The 22,881-nt window shown below is 34.5% G+C and overlaps 1 protein-coding gene and 1 non-coding gene across 2 annotated transcripts; both read right to left on the bottom strand.

Moving 5' to 3' along the window:
- Positions 1-1,286: 1,286 nt before the first annotated feature.
- On the bottom strand, positions 1,287-18,382 carry TYRP1 (tyrosinase related protein 1). Its single transcript, XM_049770353.1, has 8 exons — positions 18,328-18,382; positions 17,432-17,898; positions 15,074-15,396; positions 12,200-12,404; positions 9,214-9,381; positions 5,534-5,713; positions 2,822-2,968; positions 1,287-1,492 (listed from the first exon to the last, which is right to left on the bottom strand). The coding sequence occupies exons 2-8, from the start codon at positions 17,814-17,816 to the stop codon at positions 1,287-1,289; spliced, it is 1,614 nt and encodes a 537-aa protein (XP_049626310.1). The 5' UTR covers positions 17,817-17,898; positions 18,328-18,382.
- LOC126029511 (U6 spliceosomal RNA) lies at positions 11,441-11,544 on the bottom strand. Its single transcript, XR_007503012.1, has one exon. It is a non-coding gene; the product is annotated as a U6 spliceosomal RNA (small nuclear RNA).
- Positions 18,383-22,881: the final 4,499 nt, after the last annotated feature.

The raw sequence follows: 22,881 nt of genomic DNA, 5'->3' as shown, positions 1-22,881 counted from the left end.
AAGCACAACATATTAAATGAACATTTAACACAGTGATGTTCATTCTCCACCTTTATAATTTTTTATTGTGTATTTTTTAAATATTAGAAGAGGACGTAGGATGTTATATTATAAATGTGTTATATATTTTTCAGGAGTTGAAAGACAAGGGAACACGATGGCAAGCATAGGGAATATAAACGTTCTCTTAAATATAGTGGTTTTAATTTTATTGTGACCTTGAACAATAGACTAACGTGTTGATGTTCAATGTAAAAGACAGCTTGAAGGAATTCATTAGGGTTTTAAAAATACCTATATCTAATTTAAATAGGAGAAAAGTGACTTCTGTGATCTGTCAGTGTCAATGAATAAAATTATGTTTACATTTGAACATTGTAGAAATGTATAAGCATGTATATTATATAGTAATTTACTATCAAATCTCAAATTTTTTTATGTTTAAAGCAGAGAACTTTACTTACACCACTATACCAACCTACTGTTACTCTGAAAGACATGCAAGGGAGAAAAAATGATAGTACCATGGGTAAGATACGTTTCTTGCATGCAGCCAATCTGGGTTCCATTCCTGGGCACCACATTTGGCTATTGAGTACTGCCAGTAGTGATTCCTGAGCACAGAGCCAGGAATAAACTCTGGGCATTGCTGAGTATGGTCCCCAATACCAAAAAAATATGCCAAAGATCTTCACATTTCTTAAGTGTCATAAAATTGTTATGACCTACTTTCCAAATAGAACTAAAGGGGCCAGCGAGATGGTACCGTGGGTAGGGTGCCTGCCTTATACTTAGCCATGCCAGATTTAATACCCAGCAGAATTAATTTTCCCCAATGATTAGTTGCTGAATATAGACAGAGTCAAGAGTAACCCCTGAGCATTGTTTGGTGTGGCTCCCAAAATAGAACTAATAAAAATAGAATAAAAGATTAGTAGAATGCCTGTCTCAAATACAGGCAGTGGGTCGGGTAGGAGGGTAATGGGGGGCATTGGTGGTGGGAATGTTGCACTGATGCAGCTGGGTGTTCTTTCTTATAACTGAAACCAACAACAAACATGTTTGTAATCATGTTGCTTAAATAAAGTTATTAAAATGATTAGGAACCATTGAAAAGAGAGTGTATGAATCTTCTCAACTTTGGAGAATAATGCTTAGATATTTAATTCTAATATATGCATATGTATGAAATAAAGTCAGTGAAGTAACAAAGAAATAATAGCTCAATCAATTCTTTTCAAGCACTTTTTTGTGATAGTAAAGCAAACAAGAATAAAATATTTTTATTATACCATAGATTGATTAGGATTCTGTGTCTTTTCATATTCCTCAGAATATTGTTGATACTGGTCAGTGAGTAGCGGTTGATTTGCTTCATCCATGTTGTTTCTAGTACGAATCAGATAAGAAGCACCCAAAAAGATGACTGCAACTAGTAATAAAGCAGAAACTACTGCTATAGTGATAATCTCAGAAATACTAAACTCCTGACCTATATGAAAAATAAAATGAGAAAAGAATAAAATAGATTTTAACATATTGAATGTCCTTAATTTAGACATGTTAAAATGTTTTTACAAAATTCTCTCATTTAATTTTTATTAGTCAATTTCTTAACACCTGCCATCTTGAATGCATTTCCTGGTTTCTTTATATAGAATATCATAGGGATAAAATTATAGTCATTTTCTAAAATTGTAGAAATAGTGGTGCTAAGAGTATGAAACTTACAGTATCTCAATTAATACATACTTTTAAAGTAGAGATAGTGCTAAATACTACAAAAGAGAAACATTGTCTACTTGTAATCTTAACACATCTATGTACTAGAAAAGTTATTTTTAACAACCTATTGAACATTATTCACTTGTAAAATGTAAAGTATAATACCTCAGAGGTTAAAGACTAAATGCCCCCCATACCGGAGCCCTTCTCCCTGGCCTGGGGAGTGCTGGGAGGCTTGGCAGGCCCCCAGCCGTCCTTGTCTTTTTCCCCTGACTCCAGGCCTTCCCTGGGTGCCAGCTCAGATGGCCAGAAGTGGGTTCAGGTGAACTCTTAGTGGTTCTCAGGCTTCCCCCTTACCTCTCCCTACACTAATGAAAATACACTTTGGGAGGAAGGCAGGCCGTTTTAGTACTGGTTTATGTTGGGACAGTCACTGGAATTTTTTCTCCTTGTTTTCCTATTGATAGCATTGTATGCATATATTTTATATATCCATAACATCCATCTTGTATTGTGACCTTGATACTGCCCTACAAATCTCATTTCTAATATTTTACTGCCTCAGTCCCAACCCTTATTTCCCCCTATCTTCTCAGTAGATGCAGCTCATGACTTGAAGCTCACCACATAGAGTGATGAGTGCAGTTAGAGAAATAACTACACTGAAAACTATCATAACAATGTGAATGAATGAGGGAAAAAGAAAGCCTGTCTCGAGTACAGGTGTGGGTGGGGTGGGGAGTAGATAGATCTGGGAAATTGGTGGTGGGAATCCTGCACTGGTGAAGGGGGTTGTTCTTTACATGACTGTAATCATACAACTACAATTATATTTGTAATCACGGTGTTTAAATAAAGATAATTTATAAAAAAAAAAGGCTAAATGGCATAATGTGCTATGTTAATTAACTTGTTCAAACCTGTTCAAGTGGGCCTTAACAAATGTTAAATTTACTATTTTTATTCCCAACTAAAATATAAACAAAATCTTATAAATACAAGAAGAAATATAGTTACTTGCAGTTATTTGTTAAAGATAACAAATTTACTTTGGCAAATTTTCATAGTAGAAATATGTTATTTACTTAATACTCACTTGGCCATTGGACGTCATAAGCATATCCCAGGTTTTCTGGAGCAGTAACAAACATTTCTGTGTTTGTAACTGGAGGCCAGAATGGCACCATATTGTATTGTCTGTTATGACCAATAGGGGCATTTTCCAGTGGATATATGGATATATCTAAAATATGTCAAATATACCTTGTTAATAGATACAGTAAATTTAACATGAACGCATAATTTTGTTGTGTGCCAAAAGATTAAAGGATGACATAATAATATTCTTTAGTATTTCAAAATATATGTATATATATATATATATATATATATATATATATATATATATATATTGGTTTTGGGGCCACACCCGGTGGTGCTCAGGGGTTACTCCTGGCTGTCTGCTCAGAAATAGCTCCAGGCAGGCACGGGGGACCATATGAGACACCGGAATTCGAACCAACCACCTTTGGTCCTGGATCGGCTGCTTCAAAGGCAAACACCACTGTGCTATCGCTCCGGGCCCCAAAATAAATATTTTTTAAAAAAATTTTCACTATAGCGAAAAAAGTTTGTTGTATCAAGCAGTTCAAATGCTTTGATTTTATACCACTTCCATAACATTCAACAAAAAGAATGTTTCATATAAAAATTAGTAATTTGTTACCTATAATGAGTTATTATCTATAAATGAGTTATTTATGCAATGTAAAAGTTATACAAAAATGTTTAAAAATTAAATTAATTTTGCCAGAGCAATAGCATAGCAAGTTGGATCTATGCCTTGCATGTGGAGGACCTGGGTTCAAACCTCTGCACCAGGTATGGTCCCCTGAGCTCTGTCAAGAGTAATCCCTGAATGTAGAGCCAGGAGAAAACCCTGGGCACTATGAGGCATGTTCCACCAACCCCTTCAAACAACAACAACAACAAAACAGTTAAGCTAATTTTGGGGATCTGACAGTACAATGGTAAGGCACTTGCCTTGTGCATGGCAAACCCAGGTTTGATCTTCAGCAAAATCAAAAAGAAATAAACAGACTTCATTCATATAATACACAATGAATTTATTTACGTACATTAATTTTCAATTCTACGAAAAAGAAGGTAATTTACTGGAGTAGTTTACTTTTTGGCAGAGTCCAGAACTGTATCTAGGTACTCACACATACAAGACTCCACCACATTCCTAGCCCTTGGAGGGAAAATACTTCTATTTTATTTCCAGTATCTAAAATATTGCCTAGAATCTATAAAAACTCAAATAATATTTTTTCTAGATTTATTGTGACACAAACAGTAAACAAATATTATATATATATTAATGTTAAAGTTATTCTATGCGATCCATTATAAATGACTGTCAGGTTTCTGAAAAGGTAATTCTAAGCATTAGAAAATACAGATCAGGGCGGTGGCGCTAGAGGTAAGGTGCCTGCCTTGCCTGCGCTAGCCTAGGATAGACTATGGTTTGATCCCCCAGCGTCCCATATGGTCCCCCGGCGTCCCATATGGTCCCCCAACCCAGGAGCGACTTCTGAGCGCATAGCCAGGAGCAACCCCTGAGCGTCACTGGGTGTGGCCCAAAAACAAAACAAAACAAAAAAACAAAAAAAACACAATAAAAAAGAAAATACAGATCAAAACAATAAATTATCTTTCACCTGTTATAAATATTAATATCATAAAGACAAGACATACATTATAGGGCAAGTATAGAGAATGTGGTACTATAGTAAATTGTTGACAGGTATTGCGATAGCTATAAAGGAAAACAGCATGCATGATTATAAAAAAATCTTCCATATTATGTAGAAGTCAACAGTTCAAAGAAATTTTGTATTCATTTGGCATTATAGTAGAACTAATAGTAGAAAGTTTTGGAATTACAAGTTATTTTTTTGTGGAAAAGTTGAAATGAACATGTTGCTAGCTTTATTCCTCTCATTTCTCATTGCATAATTAGCAAAGTAGTGATAAGTCTTAGGAATTTAGGAGTAAAAGATTGACAAACTGGATAAAGTACAATAGTTAATCATGAAATCATGATGTGTTTTGATAACAAATAAATGACTGAATTCTAAATTTAGAACACTGAGACACAAACATTTACACTGTTTTAACTAGTAAAGCCACTTTGAATTTTTTGTTTTTATTGTGAAACAAAACTGCCTGATGCTCTGTGCTTACTTACTGCTTGCTGTGCAATTGCTCCACCCCCTAGCACTTTTATTATTTTTGTGAAAAGAACTGATGCCTTCTAAAAAGAATCAAAATGAAGGGAAATTACTTTTTAAATAATATTTTTATGGGCTACACTAAAATGAACATAAAAGATGTTCCTTGTGACTTGAGAAATAAAACATAAAATTTCTAAGTTTGACAACTTCCTTTTGTAAGAGGAAATAAAATATTATTAAAAACTATCATTTTTCTACGAAGGTATAAACTATTTAAAACATTTTACTATTCTTATTAACAGTAAATAAGAACATTATTGGAAAATAATATCAATAAATATTTAAAAATATAGTAATATTCTCAGTGTAAAATTTTGAGAAATCTAAAACTAAAAAAATATAATTTATCATGCCTATCTTTAAGTGCTCTTGCATTAATCCAAAGTATTTAGAACATTTGGGAAGGTATAGATCCTGCTATTTTTTCATATTTTAAGTAGAATTTATGTGCATCAAGTGTTAACTATTTTCTTTGCTGAACCTACAAAAAGTATATGAAAGTGTCTCACCAGCATTATATCTCCTTAGCCATTCGTCAAAGACTGCATCAGTGAAAGTATGCAGGAGGACAAAAATAGGATCATTTGGAGATAAATGAGTTTGTCCCCCTGTTCCATTGAGAAATAAATGCGCCAAATTGTGAAGGCTTCGGACAGCAGGGTCATACTTTCCTGTGGGATCACTGTAACCTAGATACAAAAATAAGAATGAGACTGAAAAATCATTGCAAATATCTTACTTTGTAAGTTAAGAGAAATGAATATATTGGGAAACATTTATTCCTCCTGCCCAAGACTGTAAGGCTAAATTTTACCTTTATATAATAGCATAGTTTCTCTGTACCTATCTTATGGTAGGTGACATTTGTTAGCTATATCCAGAATTAGGCTAGTTTTAAACTAGTGCCACGACATTTTAAATGCAGCCGCTAGGTTAAAAATAATGATTCTGAAAAGAATACCAGTCAAACTAGGTAGAGCAGTCTATTTTGACATGACGCATATTGATCTCCTTAGAAATAAAGAGAATAGAAATCCGTTTCTTCTAAAAACTGCTGATATGTGGTAGAAATCACTGCGATTGTCCAGAAACTTAATTCTCTGCCTTATTCCTTTGAATGACTATCAGCATGTTTATTTTTGGAAAGTTATTTTTGTAGAAAGGTTACAATTTCTCAAAGCTTTCTTTCTTTCTTTCTTTCTTTCTTTCTTCTTTTTTTTTCTTTCTTCTTTCTTTCTTTCTTTCTTTTTCTTTCTCTCTTTTTCTTTCTTTCTTTCTTTCTTTCTTTCTTTCTTTCTTTCTTTTCTTTCTTTCTTTCTTTCTTTCTTTCTTCTTTCTTTCTTTCTTTTCTTTCTTTCTTTCTTTCTTTCTTTCTTTCTTTCTTTCTTTCTTTTTTTCTTTCTTTCTTTCTTTTTTCTTTCCTTCTTTCTTCTTCCTTCTTCCTTCCTTCCTTCCTTCCTTCCTTCCTTCCTTCCTTCCTTCCTTCCTCCTTCCTTCCCTTCCTTCCTTCCTTCCTTCCTTCCTTCCTTCCTTCCTTCCTTCCTTCCTTCCTTCCTTCCTTCCTTCCTTCCTTCCTTCCTTCCTTCCTTCCTTCCTTCCTTCCTCCTTCCTTTCTTTTCTTTTCTTTTTTTGGTTTTTGGGCCACACCGGCGATGCTCAGGAGTTACTCCTGGCTGTCTGCTCAGAAATAGCTCCTGGCAGGCACGGGGGACCATACGGGACACCGGGATTCGAACCAACCACCTTTGGTCCTGGATCGGCTGCTTGCAAGGCAAACACCGCTGTGCTATCTCTCCGGGCCCCTCTCAAAACTTTCTTACCATCTATCTGCAAGTTAGTTTTAAACACTTGGAAAGTCTGCTCTTAAAGGCCTTTTGATAATTAACTTTATTCCACATACATTTGCATAAGTATTGTATTTCCTATATAAATTGTATAAAATTTTATATTGTATATGCATTTTTATTAGTAATATTAACATATTTTCAGTATTATATATTTTATATGATTGTTCTCCATAAATGTGCTAGATGTTACATTTTTAAATTTCATTTATCACATATTACATATATTTTTCATTTATATTTTCATATTACAGATAAATATTATATATAATGTATGTATATACACATATGAGAAGATGAAATTATACCACAAATAAAAATATATGAACTTACATGTGATACAATTATAAGTGTCTCTAGGTGGCTTAAAATAAGGTGTGGAGAGCAGGGAAAATTTCTATCAAATATTTTCTTAACAAGGCTGTATTTAATTTCATTTATTTAATTTATTCATTTAATTTCATTTCTTTTTTCTTTTTTCTTTAAGATTATGATTACATATATAATTGTAGTTGGGTTTCAGTTGTAAAAAGAACACCCCCCTTCACTAATTTCACTTATTTAGATAGATATTGGACCTAACTGTTGGTGTTCAAAAGTACATTTAGTTTGGAGATAAGAGGATCTATATGGTTCTAGGGATTAAACCAATGTCAGCTACTGCAAAATGAGCTTCTTAACTTTTCTACTCCTCTAACCTTCAAATAAGTTTGTACTTTAAATAAGAATTTTAAGAACACTCCCTTCACCAATGCAACATTCTCACCACCAATGTCTCCCATCTCTCTCTTCCCCCACCTTCTGCCTGTATTTGAGACAAGCATTCTACTTCTCTCACTCATGACTGAAATGCAACTATAATCATGTTTGTAATCATGGTGCTTCAATAAAGATATTATATAAAATACTTATTTGACTAAAAATATACAAATATAAAATACATTAATTAATCAATTAATTACAACTACTTATCAATTAATATTGTATTCATTTTTATTTCATAAGACATAAAACTATATACATGACATGAATAAATTCTAGGTTTTTGTCTATTCTGTCAGAAAATTAATTTCCTTTGTTTTTTTTTCTTTTTTGTTTTTTTGTTTTTTTTTTGGGCCACACCTAGTGATGCTCAGGGATTACTCCTGGCTATGCACTCAGAAATTGCTCCTGGCTTGGGGGGACCATATGGGACGCTCAAGGAGCAAACCACGGTTCATCCTAGGCTTACAGCTCTGGCCCCATGTCCTTTTTTTGACTAATTATCAATAAGACTATTTACACATTATTTTAAGAAAAGTACTACTCATAAAGTTATAAGTAAGGTATAATATACTCAAAATCTATTTATTTTAAAATTATATTCAATGGTAATAATATCCAGAGATAATAAAGATCAGATTCAGGGAGTCCAGCAGAGGGTAGAAAGCTCACCACAAAGAGCAGTAAGTGCAGTTAGAGTAAAGAAGGCCTACTAGGACAATGATAGTTAGAACTGATCACCCTGGATAGGAACTCAGTGCAGAAAGGGAAGGAAAGTGGCATTCAAGGCTCCCTCCATTAACAATTGTGCAACCACATTGTCAAAAGGGGAGAAAGACAGAAAGAGATAGAAAGACAGAGACAGTGAGAGACAGAGAGAATTGCCTTTCCTAGACGGGTGGGGTGGGGGGGGGGTGGGCAGAAATGGAAGACATAGGTGACAGGAAGTTTGTACTGGTGAAGGATGGTGTACATTATATAACTGAAACACAACAATGAACAATTTTGTAACCATGTTGCTTAAATAAATCAAGTACAAAAAGATAAAACCATGTAAATTATTGAGAATTATTAGTTATGTGTAGTTTAGTTTGTAAATTACAGGAAGAAAAATTTCTGGAGGTTCATTACTTTCTTTGAATAGTCATATAGACTTAGATTATATCATTTATTCAAAATTCTTTAAGAAAAAGTTGATTTTTTTTTAAAAAAAAATCAAATATATTTATAGTTGATCATGAAATGTAACAAGACAGAACAGAATAAGATACATACTTTTGATAATAAAAGGTTAAAAAATTTAAAATAGTACAGGATTTATACTTTAAACATCTTAAATCATTGGAGAAAGAAATCCTTTATTCTCACAAGGGGCTGAGAATATGTCTCCATGATCTAAGTTGTTCTTTGTTTGTGTGTGTTTGTTTGATTTATTTTTGAGCAGAGAATTATGATAATTAGTGGACACCACTCAAATAGACTTACAAGACCAATGTGAAATGCATAGAGTTTTCAGACATATGAATTTATTTTGATTATTATGATAACTAGGTTGAATTAAAGCACCAATGTCCTTAACTTACCTTCTACTGTGTTTCTAAAACTATTTGTAGAATTGGAATAAAAAGGAGGTGTGTCAAATATATTAACTTCCAAGCACTGAACTACATCCTGTGGCTCAGGAAGTCGTTGCACCATTGGTCTAGCCACGTTTCCACCTGGATTTCTCCGAATTGGTCCATTCTCAGTACCTGACAAAAAGATGGGAGATCAAACAATTAAAGAATGCTTCAAAATTTAATATTGTTCCTTTTAACTTTTATTTCTCCCATTAAATAAAAATTGATTTACAATACCATAGAGTTTGAGTTTATCTTCACATCTCTATTGTTTATAGTTATCACCAGTTCCACTTCCAAATTCAATTGCCATCCCATCACCAAAATGACCCCATTCCTATAGAAAATTTTACTTCAGAAAAACCTTACTTTAGTTTTTTTCTGTGGTCTTCAGTACATGCATTCTCTAGCAGACAGATTGGAGAAGTATTGTGAGGACAGGTATATGGTGGCTCAGAGAAGACATTTTAGTGACAAGAAAAGTATTTTGCCAGTTTATTGACAAAAGTGCCAAAATATTTCTCATTATTATAGATTTTTGCAATTTAGTGGAATATTGGAGAAAAGTGTTTAACTAGCAAAGGAAAACTTTAGCACAGAAAGTCTTAAGAAGATGTTTTCTTTGAATGGCCTAATAATGCTTGATATGTTTAAAATATGCAATATTAAATTTGTCATGATACTATGTTGCTGAGTTATGAAATTCTCTTTAATTGGAAAAAATTCTAATAAAAATGAATCTTTTTCATATTTCGTTAGATGGGCAGAAATTTTATTAAACTAATTATACTTTTTGCATTTAATATCCAATTATCAGAATGATCATAAGAAGCCTATAAAACTCCGAATAGAATAATATAATAAAGATAGATGTTTTGGTATCTGAAGTGTTGATCTTCAATTTCATTTCCCTGCCACAAGGTGGAACTACTGATTCAGCATCTATACAAACAAACCTTAATTCTTATTTTTCAACTTTATAAAAGAAAATTTCACATACTACAGCTTATTTCTATAGATAAGTAAGTTTTGGGGATACCTGTCAGTGCCAAGGGTATCCAGCCACCCTAGCATTTCTAGGCACCTCTAGGGCTTACCTAGTAATGCTTGATAGGATGCATGTCAGGCAAATACCCTAACCACTGGTATACAGCTAAGAATTTTTTTATGATTAAAAATTAGCTACTTAATTTATATATCTAAAATAATTTTTAGTTTATAAATAATTTAACATATAATCCTTAAAATAGAAGGTCTATAAATTAAATGCTATAAATACATAATAAAATAATACCCTTTATTCTAGATTTTATATGAAAAATTAAAAAAAGAAAAATATTAGAATGTAAAGAGACATAAAAATGAAAAAGTTGTGTTAGTAACTAAAGAGATATTTAATTATATGATCCTAGCAAACAATAGAACATGAGAGTGGACACACATATTAAAGTAACTTGACCTATAGCAGATGTGGCACTAAAAAATTACTGTAGAACAGATGCTAAGACAGCAAGTGAAATATTTATCTTGGTGTTCACACTGAGAGAGCTGGAAAACAGCTAGTTGGTGAATATAGTATCTTTTGGTAAATGATCTTTTCTTAAATTTTCCTGATCACCTTTTGACTGATTACCTACTATTTTAGTATATATAATCTTATAATTTTCATGATAACAATGATTTCTATTATTTGTGGTTGCTTTCTTTTTTGGGGGGCCTCCAAAAACTTGCTTAGGGAAGTCCTGAGGGCCACTACCTGCAACATTCTTTGAGGGCCCAAAGGTATGGCATTGCTCAGATTCCAGTTTTGGGGTGCCATTAAGGACATAACTCATGATGCTTGGGAGGACATGTGGCACTGCAGATGGAACCTGTCCTATGCATATTAAAGACATATTTCATGTCCTGTCTTATCTCTTTAGTACAATGAAAGCTAACTTATACATGTAATCAAAGAGCTTTTTTTTTTTTTCCAGCCACACCCGGTGACACTCAGGGCTTACTTCTGGCTATGAGCTCAGAAATCGCCTTGGGGACCGTATGGAACACCAGGGGACCGAACCCCAGTTCGTCATAGTATAGTGCACAAGGCAGACGGCCTTACTGCTTGTGCCACTGCTTTGGCCCTGGAACTTTTTATTTATTTATTTATTTATTTATTTATTTATTTATTTATTTATTTATTTATTTATTAAATATGGAATGCTTCACGAATTTGCGTGTCATCCTTGAGCAGGGACCGTGCTAATCTTCTCTGTACCGAAGCGAGCACCAGAACTAAATTAAAAAATTGAGCAATACAACTGAATAAAATATATATATATATACATATATATATATTTTGTTTGTTTTTGGGCCACACTCGGCGATGCTCAGGGGTTACTCCTGGCTGTCTGCTCAGAAATAGCTCCTGGCAGGCACGGGGACCATATGGGACACCGGGATTCGAACCAACCACCTTTGGTCCTGGATTGGCTGCTTGCAAGGCAAACGCCGCTGTGCTATCTCTCCGGGCCCTGAATAAAATATTTAACACATCTATATTAAAATATGTAGTCACCGTCTACTACTCCTGGAACTGAATTTTATAGTTTACTTCTATATATTTAGTTGCTTAATTAGTTAGTATCTTATATAGATTATTTACAATAAAAATATTATATATAAAAGTTTTGGCAGAAGGGCCGGAGAGATAGCATGGTGGTAAGGCGTTTGCCTTTCATGCAGGAGGCCATCAGTTCGAATCCCGGCGGCCCATATGGTCCCCTGTGCCTGCCAGGAGCAATTTCTGAGCCTGGAGCCAGAAATAACCCCTGAGCACAGCCGGGTGTGACCCAAAAACCACACCAAAAAAAAAGTTTTGGCAGAATGAACAGTTTTCAGGTAGTACATTTACACTCACTTTTTTCAAATAGATATTTCTTAATCATGTATTTCATTTGGAACTTACTGTTACAAAGGGTTCCCAAGGTATCATAATCTTCCAAGGATTCACAGACCACTCTCCATTGAGAAAAGACTGAGTTGGGACTTATAAGAGTGGGATCAAAGTTATTTCTCGATCCCATTAAGTCATCGGTGCAAATATCACAGACATTCTTCCCAGTTGCAAAATTCCAGTAAGGTAGGGAGAAAGTAGAATCCTGCAACATTTCCTAGATCACAGACACTTTGTTAGTATTCTCTGCTTTTGCTTAAAATGGTTTCATTTGTTTTACTCCTGTTTTGTTAGCTACCTTTAGTCTATAAGACCCAGATGGGATTTCTGAGAGGTTAGAGAGGCTAAGTGTTTTGTTTTAACAAAGCTTCTAATTCACTACAAGGAATAATTTAGGTTTCAGAAACAACTCATCATACCAAAGTATTTGCAAATGAGTTGGGTGTGTATGGCAAAGCTCTTCATTTTCTCTTTTTAGACAGATAATTACACCATTACTGGTTAAAAATATTGATCAACAATAAATTGACCTTCTTCCATTTTCCTTTCTCTTATTCTAACACACTTGGTTTGAAGCATATCTGCTCTTGAACAACTATGTAATATGGGATTGACTTTTTTCCCCTAAATTCTAACTTAATTTGAGTGATTTTAGGCATTAAAATTTTGGTATGATCCAGAGACTTTTAAAATCAGCTGTATTCACCTGGGAACTTAAAGTTGATTTTCTTTATTTTTTTGGTTTTTGGGCCACACCCGGCGGTGCTCAGGGGTTAATCCTGGCTGTCTGCTCAGAAATAGCTCCTGGCAGGCACGAGGGACCATATGGGACACCGGGATTCGAACCAACCACCTTTGGTCCTGGATCGGCTGCTTGCAAGGTAAACGCCACTGTGCTATCTCTCCGGGCCCTAAAGTTGATTTTCTAAGGAATCTTTCTTCAGAATTAGAAATCTTTTAATTTTTATTTAGAATTTAAGTACGTTTACATGCTTATTCATAATCTAATTTTTTTTTATTTACCTGACACTAAAGGTGTATTTCCTAAAGATTATTTCAGAATCTAAAATCTTTTGCTTCTGTTTTGGGGCCATACCACACAATGCTCAGGGATAACACCTGGTTCTGTGTTAGGAGATCCCTCCTGATTGGTTTCAGGGGATCCACAAGGAGTGCCAAGTATCTCACTTGGGGAAACTGAAGCAAGAAAAGAGCCTTCACTGTTCTATAATTTCTCTGTCTTAGAATCCAAAATTTTAAGAGTGGGGTCCTGCTAAAAAGCAGATAAAGAGGAAATGCTAAAAGGAAATTAATATTCTTTTCATATATATTCTTTATCATCAGAACCTAGTTCCCATTTAGAGTTGATGCCAACATTAAAAAAATCTGGACTTAAAGCCTTATTATGGTTCTTAAAATATATTTATTTATGTGTTATTTCTCATTTCTTTGGCTCCTGGGAATTTTTTACTAGAGTGTGATTTAAATGTAAGGATTGCCTTTGCTTTATTTCATTTTGAAAGCATTTCTACTCCCCTTCCTCCTTTAAGCCCTTCCTTGGAAGCATTTTCTTGTCCTTTGGGAATTTTAGAAGACCAAAAGCCTTCCAAGGCATCTCTAGTTATTGGTCTCTAGGGATTTAGAGCCCATCCTTAGATGCCATTGTTCTGGTTCACAAAAATTAGTGACAGCTTCCAAGGGATCATTAAGAGTCAGTTTGTGGCTCAGCAACTGACATTTGGGAGTTGGAACAAATCCAGGTGGCATTTCAACTGTGCATTATATTTAGATGCAATTTTTTGAATCTCTTGTGCTGTGGGTTTTACAAATATAAGTCGTAGATGCTGAAGTTTACACAGTCAGAACTGAAGCTTTTAGATACTTCCACCTGCCCTTCCATTTTGTTGTGCCCATGGGAAAATGACTTGACACAAAGATCTGGAGTCAATTACAAATGATAGATTTATATGCTCATAATCCACTAAATGTATTACTTGCAATCAGAGATATAAACTATGAAGTTCAGAGAATCAGATATATTCGCTTAATCACTCTCAAACTGCATATGGATGGATGATTTTCAAATGAAGATATTATTATGTACTTTAAGGAAATAATTTTCTTCTTCACCCCAACTGTTCATTTTCCTGGAATAATTTAGGGGACACAAACTTCTAAGCAATACATGAATTGAATCTATACACCTTGTCTGATCTCATATAGTTTTATTTTTTTAAAACTAGGAGCTAAGGGAGGAAAGTTCATTGCCATTATTTGATAGAGCACTCAAGTTAAAATCATAAAATTTTTGGTTAAAATTCAATAAATAAAATAATCATTTTACAATACTTTTCTCTAGAAAGAGCAATTAACAAATTAAACTAATTTAATTAACAAATTAGCTAGCTTATTTGTTTGAATTTGGTGCTTACTTGCTTAAATGTTAGTAGGAAATACATGTTTGGGTTGATGTTTATTTTATGCCAAAGCAGGCAGTGCTTCTAAGTAAACATGATATCTGGCTTATGTGGTATTGTTAAAAGTTTCTTTACGTTTTTAAGTGGCAGGTAGCCTGGGAAAATGGAGTTCATAAAAAAATCAGAGATATGAGTTATTCTTTATGGTAACTTATGTGAGTCATTTCTCTCCTTATTTGCACAGATGTAGAAAATAGACAATGCTTTTATTTATAGCAGCAAGTATTTCACCTGGCATCCTCATGACATATATTTTTCTTTTCATTTCACAAAAGATATTAATTATTAGTAAGAAATCATGTAAAGTTGCTTTGTTATAATATTTTGCTCCCATTTTTGAAATACAGTATAGTAAAATAACTTGCAAATCAGGTTTTGTCTTGCTGACCTTGAAACTTTTTAGACATACCTGCATATCTCTCTCCAACTGCAAGAGGTGGTATCGATGCCAGGTGAGAAAAGCTGGTCCCTCATGTGAGAAATCCACTCCACCAAAGCTTTCCTGGCCTGACCCAAGAAAGGTCTTTTTGACTGAGTAATAATGTGTCCAAACAAAGTAGTTATAAATGGAAATATTCTCAAATTGTGTTGTATTGCCATCTGGCCCCAGTATTTCTTCTGATCTCCTAGTGGCAATGACAAACTGGGGATGAATGGTGCGCTTTGCCATATCCAGGGCCTGGACAAAACGATTCTTTTCCACTGTATTTAAATCCAGAATGTTTCTCCTAACTTTAGAGACACAAAATATAAACATGAAAATATATGTCTTGAGGAAATGAGTAGCAAATGCATATAATCTAATAACACATCATGTCATATTGTTTTATTACTAATAATTTTGTAGATAATATTTAACTTTCTTCCTTTTGACTACTCCCAGCAATGCTCATGGGTTACTCCTGGCTCTGCACTCAGGAATATACTCCTGGAAATGCTCAGAGGACCATATAGGATGCTTTAAATAGAACCTGAGTTAGTTATGTCAAGGTATATACTTTAACCCACTGTAATTTTGCTCTGATTCCTGTTCAAATAATTCCTTTTTCTAGTCTTTGGGTCACATCTGGAGGATGTGCTCAAGGGTTACTCCTGGTTCTGCATTTAGAAATTGCTCCTAGCAGGCTCTGGGAACCATATAGGGTGCCAGGGATCAAACCTGGTTTGGCCACATGTAAGGCGAATGTCCTACCTGTAGTGCTGTGGCTCTTAAAAATACTCCTTACTAAATTTATTTTTTTTGAGCCAATTTTTAAAATTTTTTCCCCATCCTATCAATTTATTCTCAAAATTCTCAAAATACTTATGTATTCTTGCTTGTAGATTCTATAACTCTGAGACTGATAAAGTTATCTCTACTCATTGTAGGCATTTTTACTTTCTTGGTAGTTTTTACTATGGATCTTGAAAAAAATAAAAAGAAAATATTTGGCGTGTCTCCTGTGTGTGTATCTCTACTGTTCTGTATCCTGAACCTCTCCAAAAATCTCTTCCTTACACCTATATTTATTGCAGCACTATTCACAATAGCCAGGCTTTGGAAACAACCAAGATGCTCTTCAACAGATGAATGGCTAAAGAAACTGTGGTACATATACACAATGGAATATTATGCAGTCGTCAGGAGAGATGAAGTCATGAAATTTTCCTATATATGGATGTCCATGGAATTTATTATGCTGAGTGAAATAAGTCAGAGGGAGAGAGATAGACACAGAATAGTCTCATTCATTTATGGGTTTTAAGACAAATAAAAGACATTTTTTTGCAGTAATCCTCAGAGACAAAGAGAGGAGGGCTAGAAGGTCAAGTTCACGACATGAAGCTCATCACAGAGTGGTGAGTGCAGTTAGAGAAATGACTACACTGAGAACTATCATAATGTGAATGAATGAGGGAAGTAGAAAGCCTGTCGAGAGAACAGGTGAAGGTAAGGTGGGGAGGAGGGAGGTTAGGGACAGTGGTGATGGGAATGTTGCACTGGTGAAGGGGGGGTGATCTTTACATGACTGAAACCCAACTACAATCATATTTGTAATCGAGGTTTTTAAATAAAGATATTAATTAAAGAAAAAAATAAAAGAAAAATATCCAGCATAATGGTAAAATCTATGAGTGAGTGAGTACTTATACAAACCTAATTTTCAAACTCTGGACAGTACATGTAAAAATAACAACTGCTATATGGATTCTAAATATTAATGAGTACATAATGAAAAGCAATTTGACTATAGTATGGCTCATAATAAAACTTAATAATAAGTGTTTTGTTGCACTTTGGGCCATTAATGGTTACTATTAGTTTCTTTCATTTTTTTTTTTCTATTTAGTTTGTAGATCAGGCTCATGTAGTGGCTGAACTTTATCATTCTAGTGGGACATATTTTGCAATGTCAGCAAGAACAACAGAAGAAACCCATGTATTAAAATTAGACAGATCCTAGAACAGATTCTAAGTTTATTTTAAATACCAGTACCGTAGAGTTGACCTTTATGAACATTGACTATGATAATTAATATAGCTACTTTCGGAGTTTCTGAAAACATCTAAAAATATTCCTAGCTTATAGCAGTTGGTCAACAAATGCTTTAGAAGAAAATAGTCAGATTTTCTGAGTTTCAATTACAGTCTTTTATATTGGCTAAATCTCTTTTTCTCCATAAATCTGTTTCTTAAAATGTAGAAAATTCAGTTAATTGATTTCTATCTATTCTTATAACAAAATGATTTGAGTCTATGGCAGGACCCATTTGTATTTCCACTTACCTAAAAGGACCTTCTGATCACAGGCAGCTCCTCGCCACCCAGGACGGCAAGACCCACAGTTGTATCCTGAGAAATTGCCATTGCATTTACACGTCCTATTGAAGAACCTCAGGGGCCATCTCTCACGGTCATCTCTGCCATCATGCGGGTATTGGGGACCATGGGATCGGGAGTCTGCGGTCACTGTCTGACACCTGCCCCTGCCTGATAAGGAGCCACAAGGGTCAATCTGAGGTCCAGACAAAGGGGATAAATCTGGGCAACACACACGGGTTCTTAAAGCCTCAATCGTGGCACACTGTCGTGGGAACTGAGCCAAGACCTGCTGGACAAAAGGTAAGGACAAGAAGATGTAGCCCAGAGAAATGAGTCCAAAGACTTTCATTTCTTCTTGAAGGAAGAGTGAAGAATAAAACTTTGGATGCAGCCTTTGAAGTAGACTGAGGCACACAGAAAAACAAATCAAGCTGAAAAGGAGAAAGGAAATGAATTCATTCTTTTATTTTTGTTGTTATAAATAAAATGAAACTTTCTCAATTCACCTTCAAATAATTTTCCTATCAGTGAAATGACATTTTAAGAAATAATAAATATAGTAATGTGTCTTTAAAATCTGAAATATTCTGCCTGCATAATTAAATTCCTTATTCAAGTCATTCAATTTCCTTCACTTTTAATTTCTATTTATAAAAAAAATACTTCGCCTAGTGTCATTTATCAAAAGCATTCATTAACAGGTCACCACAATTAATTACATTTAATGATGGAACTGAAAGAAGAATTAAGCACAGATTTCCAACAAGAATTTTTGTTTTTAATTCATGACTTAAAGTCCCCATCCTAAATGAAGTTTTGGCAGGAGTCCACCCACTTCCCATAGAGTTTCTCTCCAGTACCTTAAACTCCTGAGGTGATTCTCTGATGAAACTCTTTAAGAGCTGGGTGTTTTATATTTGCTTGTCCTCTGATGTCAGAGTTGTTAATTGCTTGTGAGTTTTTGCCCCATAACTAATCCCAAATCTGCTCATGCAAACTGGGAGGAGCTGGTGTTTTTATTTTCTGTCTTTATTAATCTTTTCTCAGTTCAGTGAATTTTTCTCCCCTTTAAGAACTGGGTTAGCACATGATCCCTTCCCTACTGATACTCTTGTGATGCTTGAAGTTTTATGAAAAGGTCAGCGTTACCAATTTGGAGTACAGATCAGAGAGATTAGGAAGCATTTGTTTTCACTGCAGAGATCATAATTTTTTTATAGTATATCTTTTGAGGATGGAAGAAAATTTCTTTTTTAAATCTAGGACTAGATTAATGCTTATATCTGATAGTAGAATTTACTTGCGCTCTCTTTTAATAATAGTTGTTGCCATTGATTATTTTGGCAGAATTATTATACATGAAAAACAGGTGATACAATTAGATATGATTTATAATTAGTTAAAGGCAATGATTGGCATGCCATCTACTCAGTTCTAACAATTATATACTGCAACAAAATAAGTTTTAGGTGGTGTCCATCTTTGAGACAAGGTAGCATAGTATCACTATTTCTATTGTTTGCAAGATTAAATTGATTTCTGTTTTACAATGCTTGCAAGCAGTCTGAAAACCAATAATACTAAGGATATCATACTACTTTTAGGGTGTGTGTGGAGGATTTGGGTCACAATTAGTAGCATTTGTTTACTCCTGGCTTTGCACTCAGAAATTACTTCTTGCAGGCTTGGGAGTACATTTGGGATGCTGAGGACTGAACCTTCCTCCTTCTTTTCTTCTTCTTCTTTTCTTCTTCTTCTTCTTCTTCTTCTTCTTCTTCTTCTTCTTCTTCTTCTTCTTCTTCTTCTTCTTCTTCTTCTTCTTCTTCTTCTTCTTCTTCTTCTTCCTTCTTTTTCTTCTTCTGCTTCTTCTTTCTCTTCTTATTCTTCTTCCTTCTTCTTCCTCCTTTTTTCTTTTTTCTTTCTTTATCTTCTTTTTCTTCTCCATCAGCATCTTCTTTTTCTTTATTTTCCTCATCTTTGTCTTCTTTTTTCATCATCTTTCTCCTCCTCCTCATCTTCTTCCCCATCACCTTCTTTTCCTTCTTTTTCTTTCTTTTCCTTCTTAACTTCTACTGCTTTTTCCTTCTTTCTCCTTCATCATCTTCTTTCTTTTTCTTCTTTTTGCTTCTATTTTTGTTTCTTTATCATCATCATCATCTTCTTCTTTTCCTTGCTGTTTCTTTCTCTCTCTCTCTCTCTTTTTTACTTTTAGGCACTGTAATTTGCAACACTATTACAGAAAGGGTATCATGCATATAACTTTTCTTTCTTTCAATTCCCAGATTTTGTCCACAATGATCATTTTCAAAGGTTATTCCTCTCATTATTTCTATTGTATTTGGGTGTTAGTCTCATACTAAGCTTCTTTAAATATACCACAGAAGAGTGCAAACTTTCTATGTATGTCCTTCTCCCTCTGACTCATTTCACTCAGCATAATACTTTCCATGTCTATTCATGTGTAATCACATTTTATTAATTCATTTTTCCTAACAACTGCATAGTATTCCATTGTGTAGATATACCATATTTCCTTTATTAACTCATCTGTTCTTGGCAATTAGATTGTTTTTAGATTCTGACTATTGTGAATAGTACTGTACTGAATATAGGAGTATAGATACATTGTCTACATTATATTTTTGGGCCTCTAGGTCATTATATTTCCAAGAGTGGTATAACTGGGCTGCATGAAATTTAAATTTCTAATTTTAAGGAAAGTCCATATTGATTTCAAGTGTCAATTTTTTTATATAAAAAAATCTGTCCATAGAAATTTATGTTCTTGGAGGTCAGAGAGATCAGAAAGGTAATAGTGCTGACATAGATTTGATGCCTGGTACAACATATGTCCCTTTTAGTTCTACCAGGAGTGATCCCTGAACTCAGAGTCTAGAGGAAATCCTGAGCACAGAAGGGTGTGGACATGAACAACAACAACAAAAAAAGTAAAAATAAAAATTTGTCAAAAAAATTAAAAAAGTATTATTTTTTCTGGAATATTAATAAAAACAACTGATTTTCTCCAAAACTTTGTTTTCACTTGTTGATCTCACAACTTTTGATATGTATAGTTTCTTTCTTTATTATTTTAAAAACCTATATTGCATTAACTATATGAGGTTTCACTGAAAACTGATCTTTTAAATTTTTTTGTCTATTTGTTTCACTTTTATGGTCATACCTAGGAGTGCTCACTACTCATTTCTGGCTCTGTGCTCAGGGATAACTTCTGGTGGACTTGTGGAGTGACATGTACTTCTGGAGATCAAATCCTGGCCAACCACATACAAGGGAGGTATACAACTTGATGTATTTGGTCCCTAATTTTTTTTGTTTGTTTGTTTTTGGGTCACACCCGGCAGCGCTCAGGGGTTTCTCCTGGCTCTATGAAATTGCTCCTCGAAGGCTTGGGGGACTATATGGGATGTCGGGATTTGAACCACCATCCTTCTGCATGCAAGGCGAACACCTTATCTCCATGCTATCTCTACAGACCCAAAATCTTTTAAATTTATTGCATTTACATTGCTTAGTACAACCCATATCTGAAAAAATACCCGCATATGATAAAGAAAAACGTGAACTTTTATATTGATTAATTAAATGTGTAGTCAATCAAAATTTATTTAATGTTTTTTAAATGTTATTTTATTAAAATATATCATTATGGTTTAGTTAAGATGGTTATACTTGGGGGCCGGGTGGTGGCGCTAAAGGTAAGGTGCCTGCCTTGCCTGCGCTAGCCTTGGACGGACCGCGGTTCGATCCCCCGGTGTCCCATATGGTCCCCCAAGCCAGGAGCAACTTCTGAGCGCATAGCCAGGAGTAACCCCTGAGCGTTACCGGGTGTGGCCCAAAAACCAAAAAAAAAAAAAAAAAGATGGTTATACTTTTATCCAAGTATATGGTATTGATTTACAAAGTTACTGCACCTCACCTCCAATAGTCAGCTTATAGAAATTACGCAAATGTTCAATGACAAATGAAAACTTAAAGACATTATATATTACACATAATGGAATACCTTGCAGTTCTAAGAAATAAAACCATGTAGTTTGATAGAATGTGAACAACTAGAGGGCATTGTTTTAAGTGAAATATGCAGAGGGGAAATGATGCACATTGGATAATTGCAGGGTTTTTTTGGCTAATAAAGAGTCAAGCCAAGAAAATAGATCATATTAAACAATGACAAATCCTTGGTCTTTTATTAAAAAAAACCTTACTGAGTAACGGAGTTTGGTGAGAGGACATGTGCAAGAGATTCTAAATAAGATGGGGATAGAGGCCTGTATGCACATAAATAGTGGTGGGGATAGTATAAATTATATGTTTGTACAAGTGTGTATGTGTGTGTATAGTGTTGGCATAATAGTCAGTTGTGCCCAATACTTAATTCTGGTTGTTTAGAGATTATTCATGGGACTATATTATCTTCCCAAGATCTAATTGAGATAGCTATGTGCAAAGCAATTGCCTTAACTACTGTATTTTTCAGCCAAGTATTTTTTGATATTCTATATTTTCACTAAAATTTTCACTCTTTGACCTATCAATAGTTGATAAGTTGGTATATATGTTACTACTTCGATTAATTCTTTAATTTTGTTATTGCTCTACTTATTTATTAGTGAAAATACATTTTAACTTTTATGTCTTTCTATAAATGCAAAGTTTCAGTTTTTATATTTTGTGTGATATTTATACTTTGCAAGCAATAACCTGTGGAGTAGGAGGAGGCATCAATCACAGTTACATCCAGAATTTTGGCATCATGTAGTTCACATATGTTCATTCTATCATAGGACCTAACATATTGAAGGTATATACACTACCATTTGAGCCACATCCTTGGTTCAAATTAAATTCATTTGATTGCATAATTAATTTTATTTATTTGGGGTAATCAGATTGGTGTTCAAGAGCCTGGGTATTACCCCTGATAGCACTCAGACTGCTAGTGATACAGTTCTGCTCAGAGCTTAAAGTATTGAAGATCATACCAGGGGCATATTCTGTGAGTTCTAGGGGTAGGTAATGTGGAAGTAGAGGAAGGATATAGTGGCAGAGGTCTATCTTGGATAAAAACAAGTGTGTGTGTGTGTGTGTGTGTGTGTGTGTGTGTGTGTGTGTGTGCGCGTGCACGCGCGCACGCTAAATTTGAGCCTAAATTTAGGTCCTTAATTTGATTAAGATAAATGTTGTATTTTTGTTTTGTTTTGTTTTGTTTTTGGCCACACCTGGTGATGATTCTCAGGGGTTACTCCGGGCTTGCATTCAGAAATCGCCTCTGGCTTTGGGGACCATTTGGGTCGTCGTCATCGTCGTCGTTGGGGATCCAACTGAGGTCTGACCTAGGCTAGCTCATGCAAGGCAGACGCCTTATAGCTTGTACCACGGCTCTGGCCCCT

The sequence above is a fragment of the Suncus etruscus genome, chromosome 1, assembly GCF_024139225.1.
Source record: "Suncus etruscus isolate mSunEtr1 chromosome 1, mSunEtr1.pri.cur, whole genome shotgun sequence".
Taxonomy (NCBI): Eukaryota; Metazoa; Chordata; class Mammalia; order Eulipotyphla; family Soricidae; genus Suncus; species Suncus etruscus.
This window is presented reverse-complemented; position numbering and strand designations above follow the sequence as displayed.

Coding starts and splice junctions, on each gene's coding strand:
- TYRP1 (XM_049770353.1), bottom strand. CDS start 17,816: ATGAAAGTCTTTGGACTCATTTCTCTGGGCTACATCTTCTTGTCCTTA. Junction 12,405..15,073: donor AGTTGGAGAGAGATATGCAG/GTATGTCTAAAA, acceptor TCTGTGATCTAG/GAAATGTTGCAGGATTCTAC. Junction 9,382..12,199: donor CTTGGGAACCCTTTGTAACA/GTAAGTTCCAAA, acceptor TCTTTTTGTCAG/GTACTGAGAATGGACCAATT.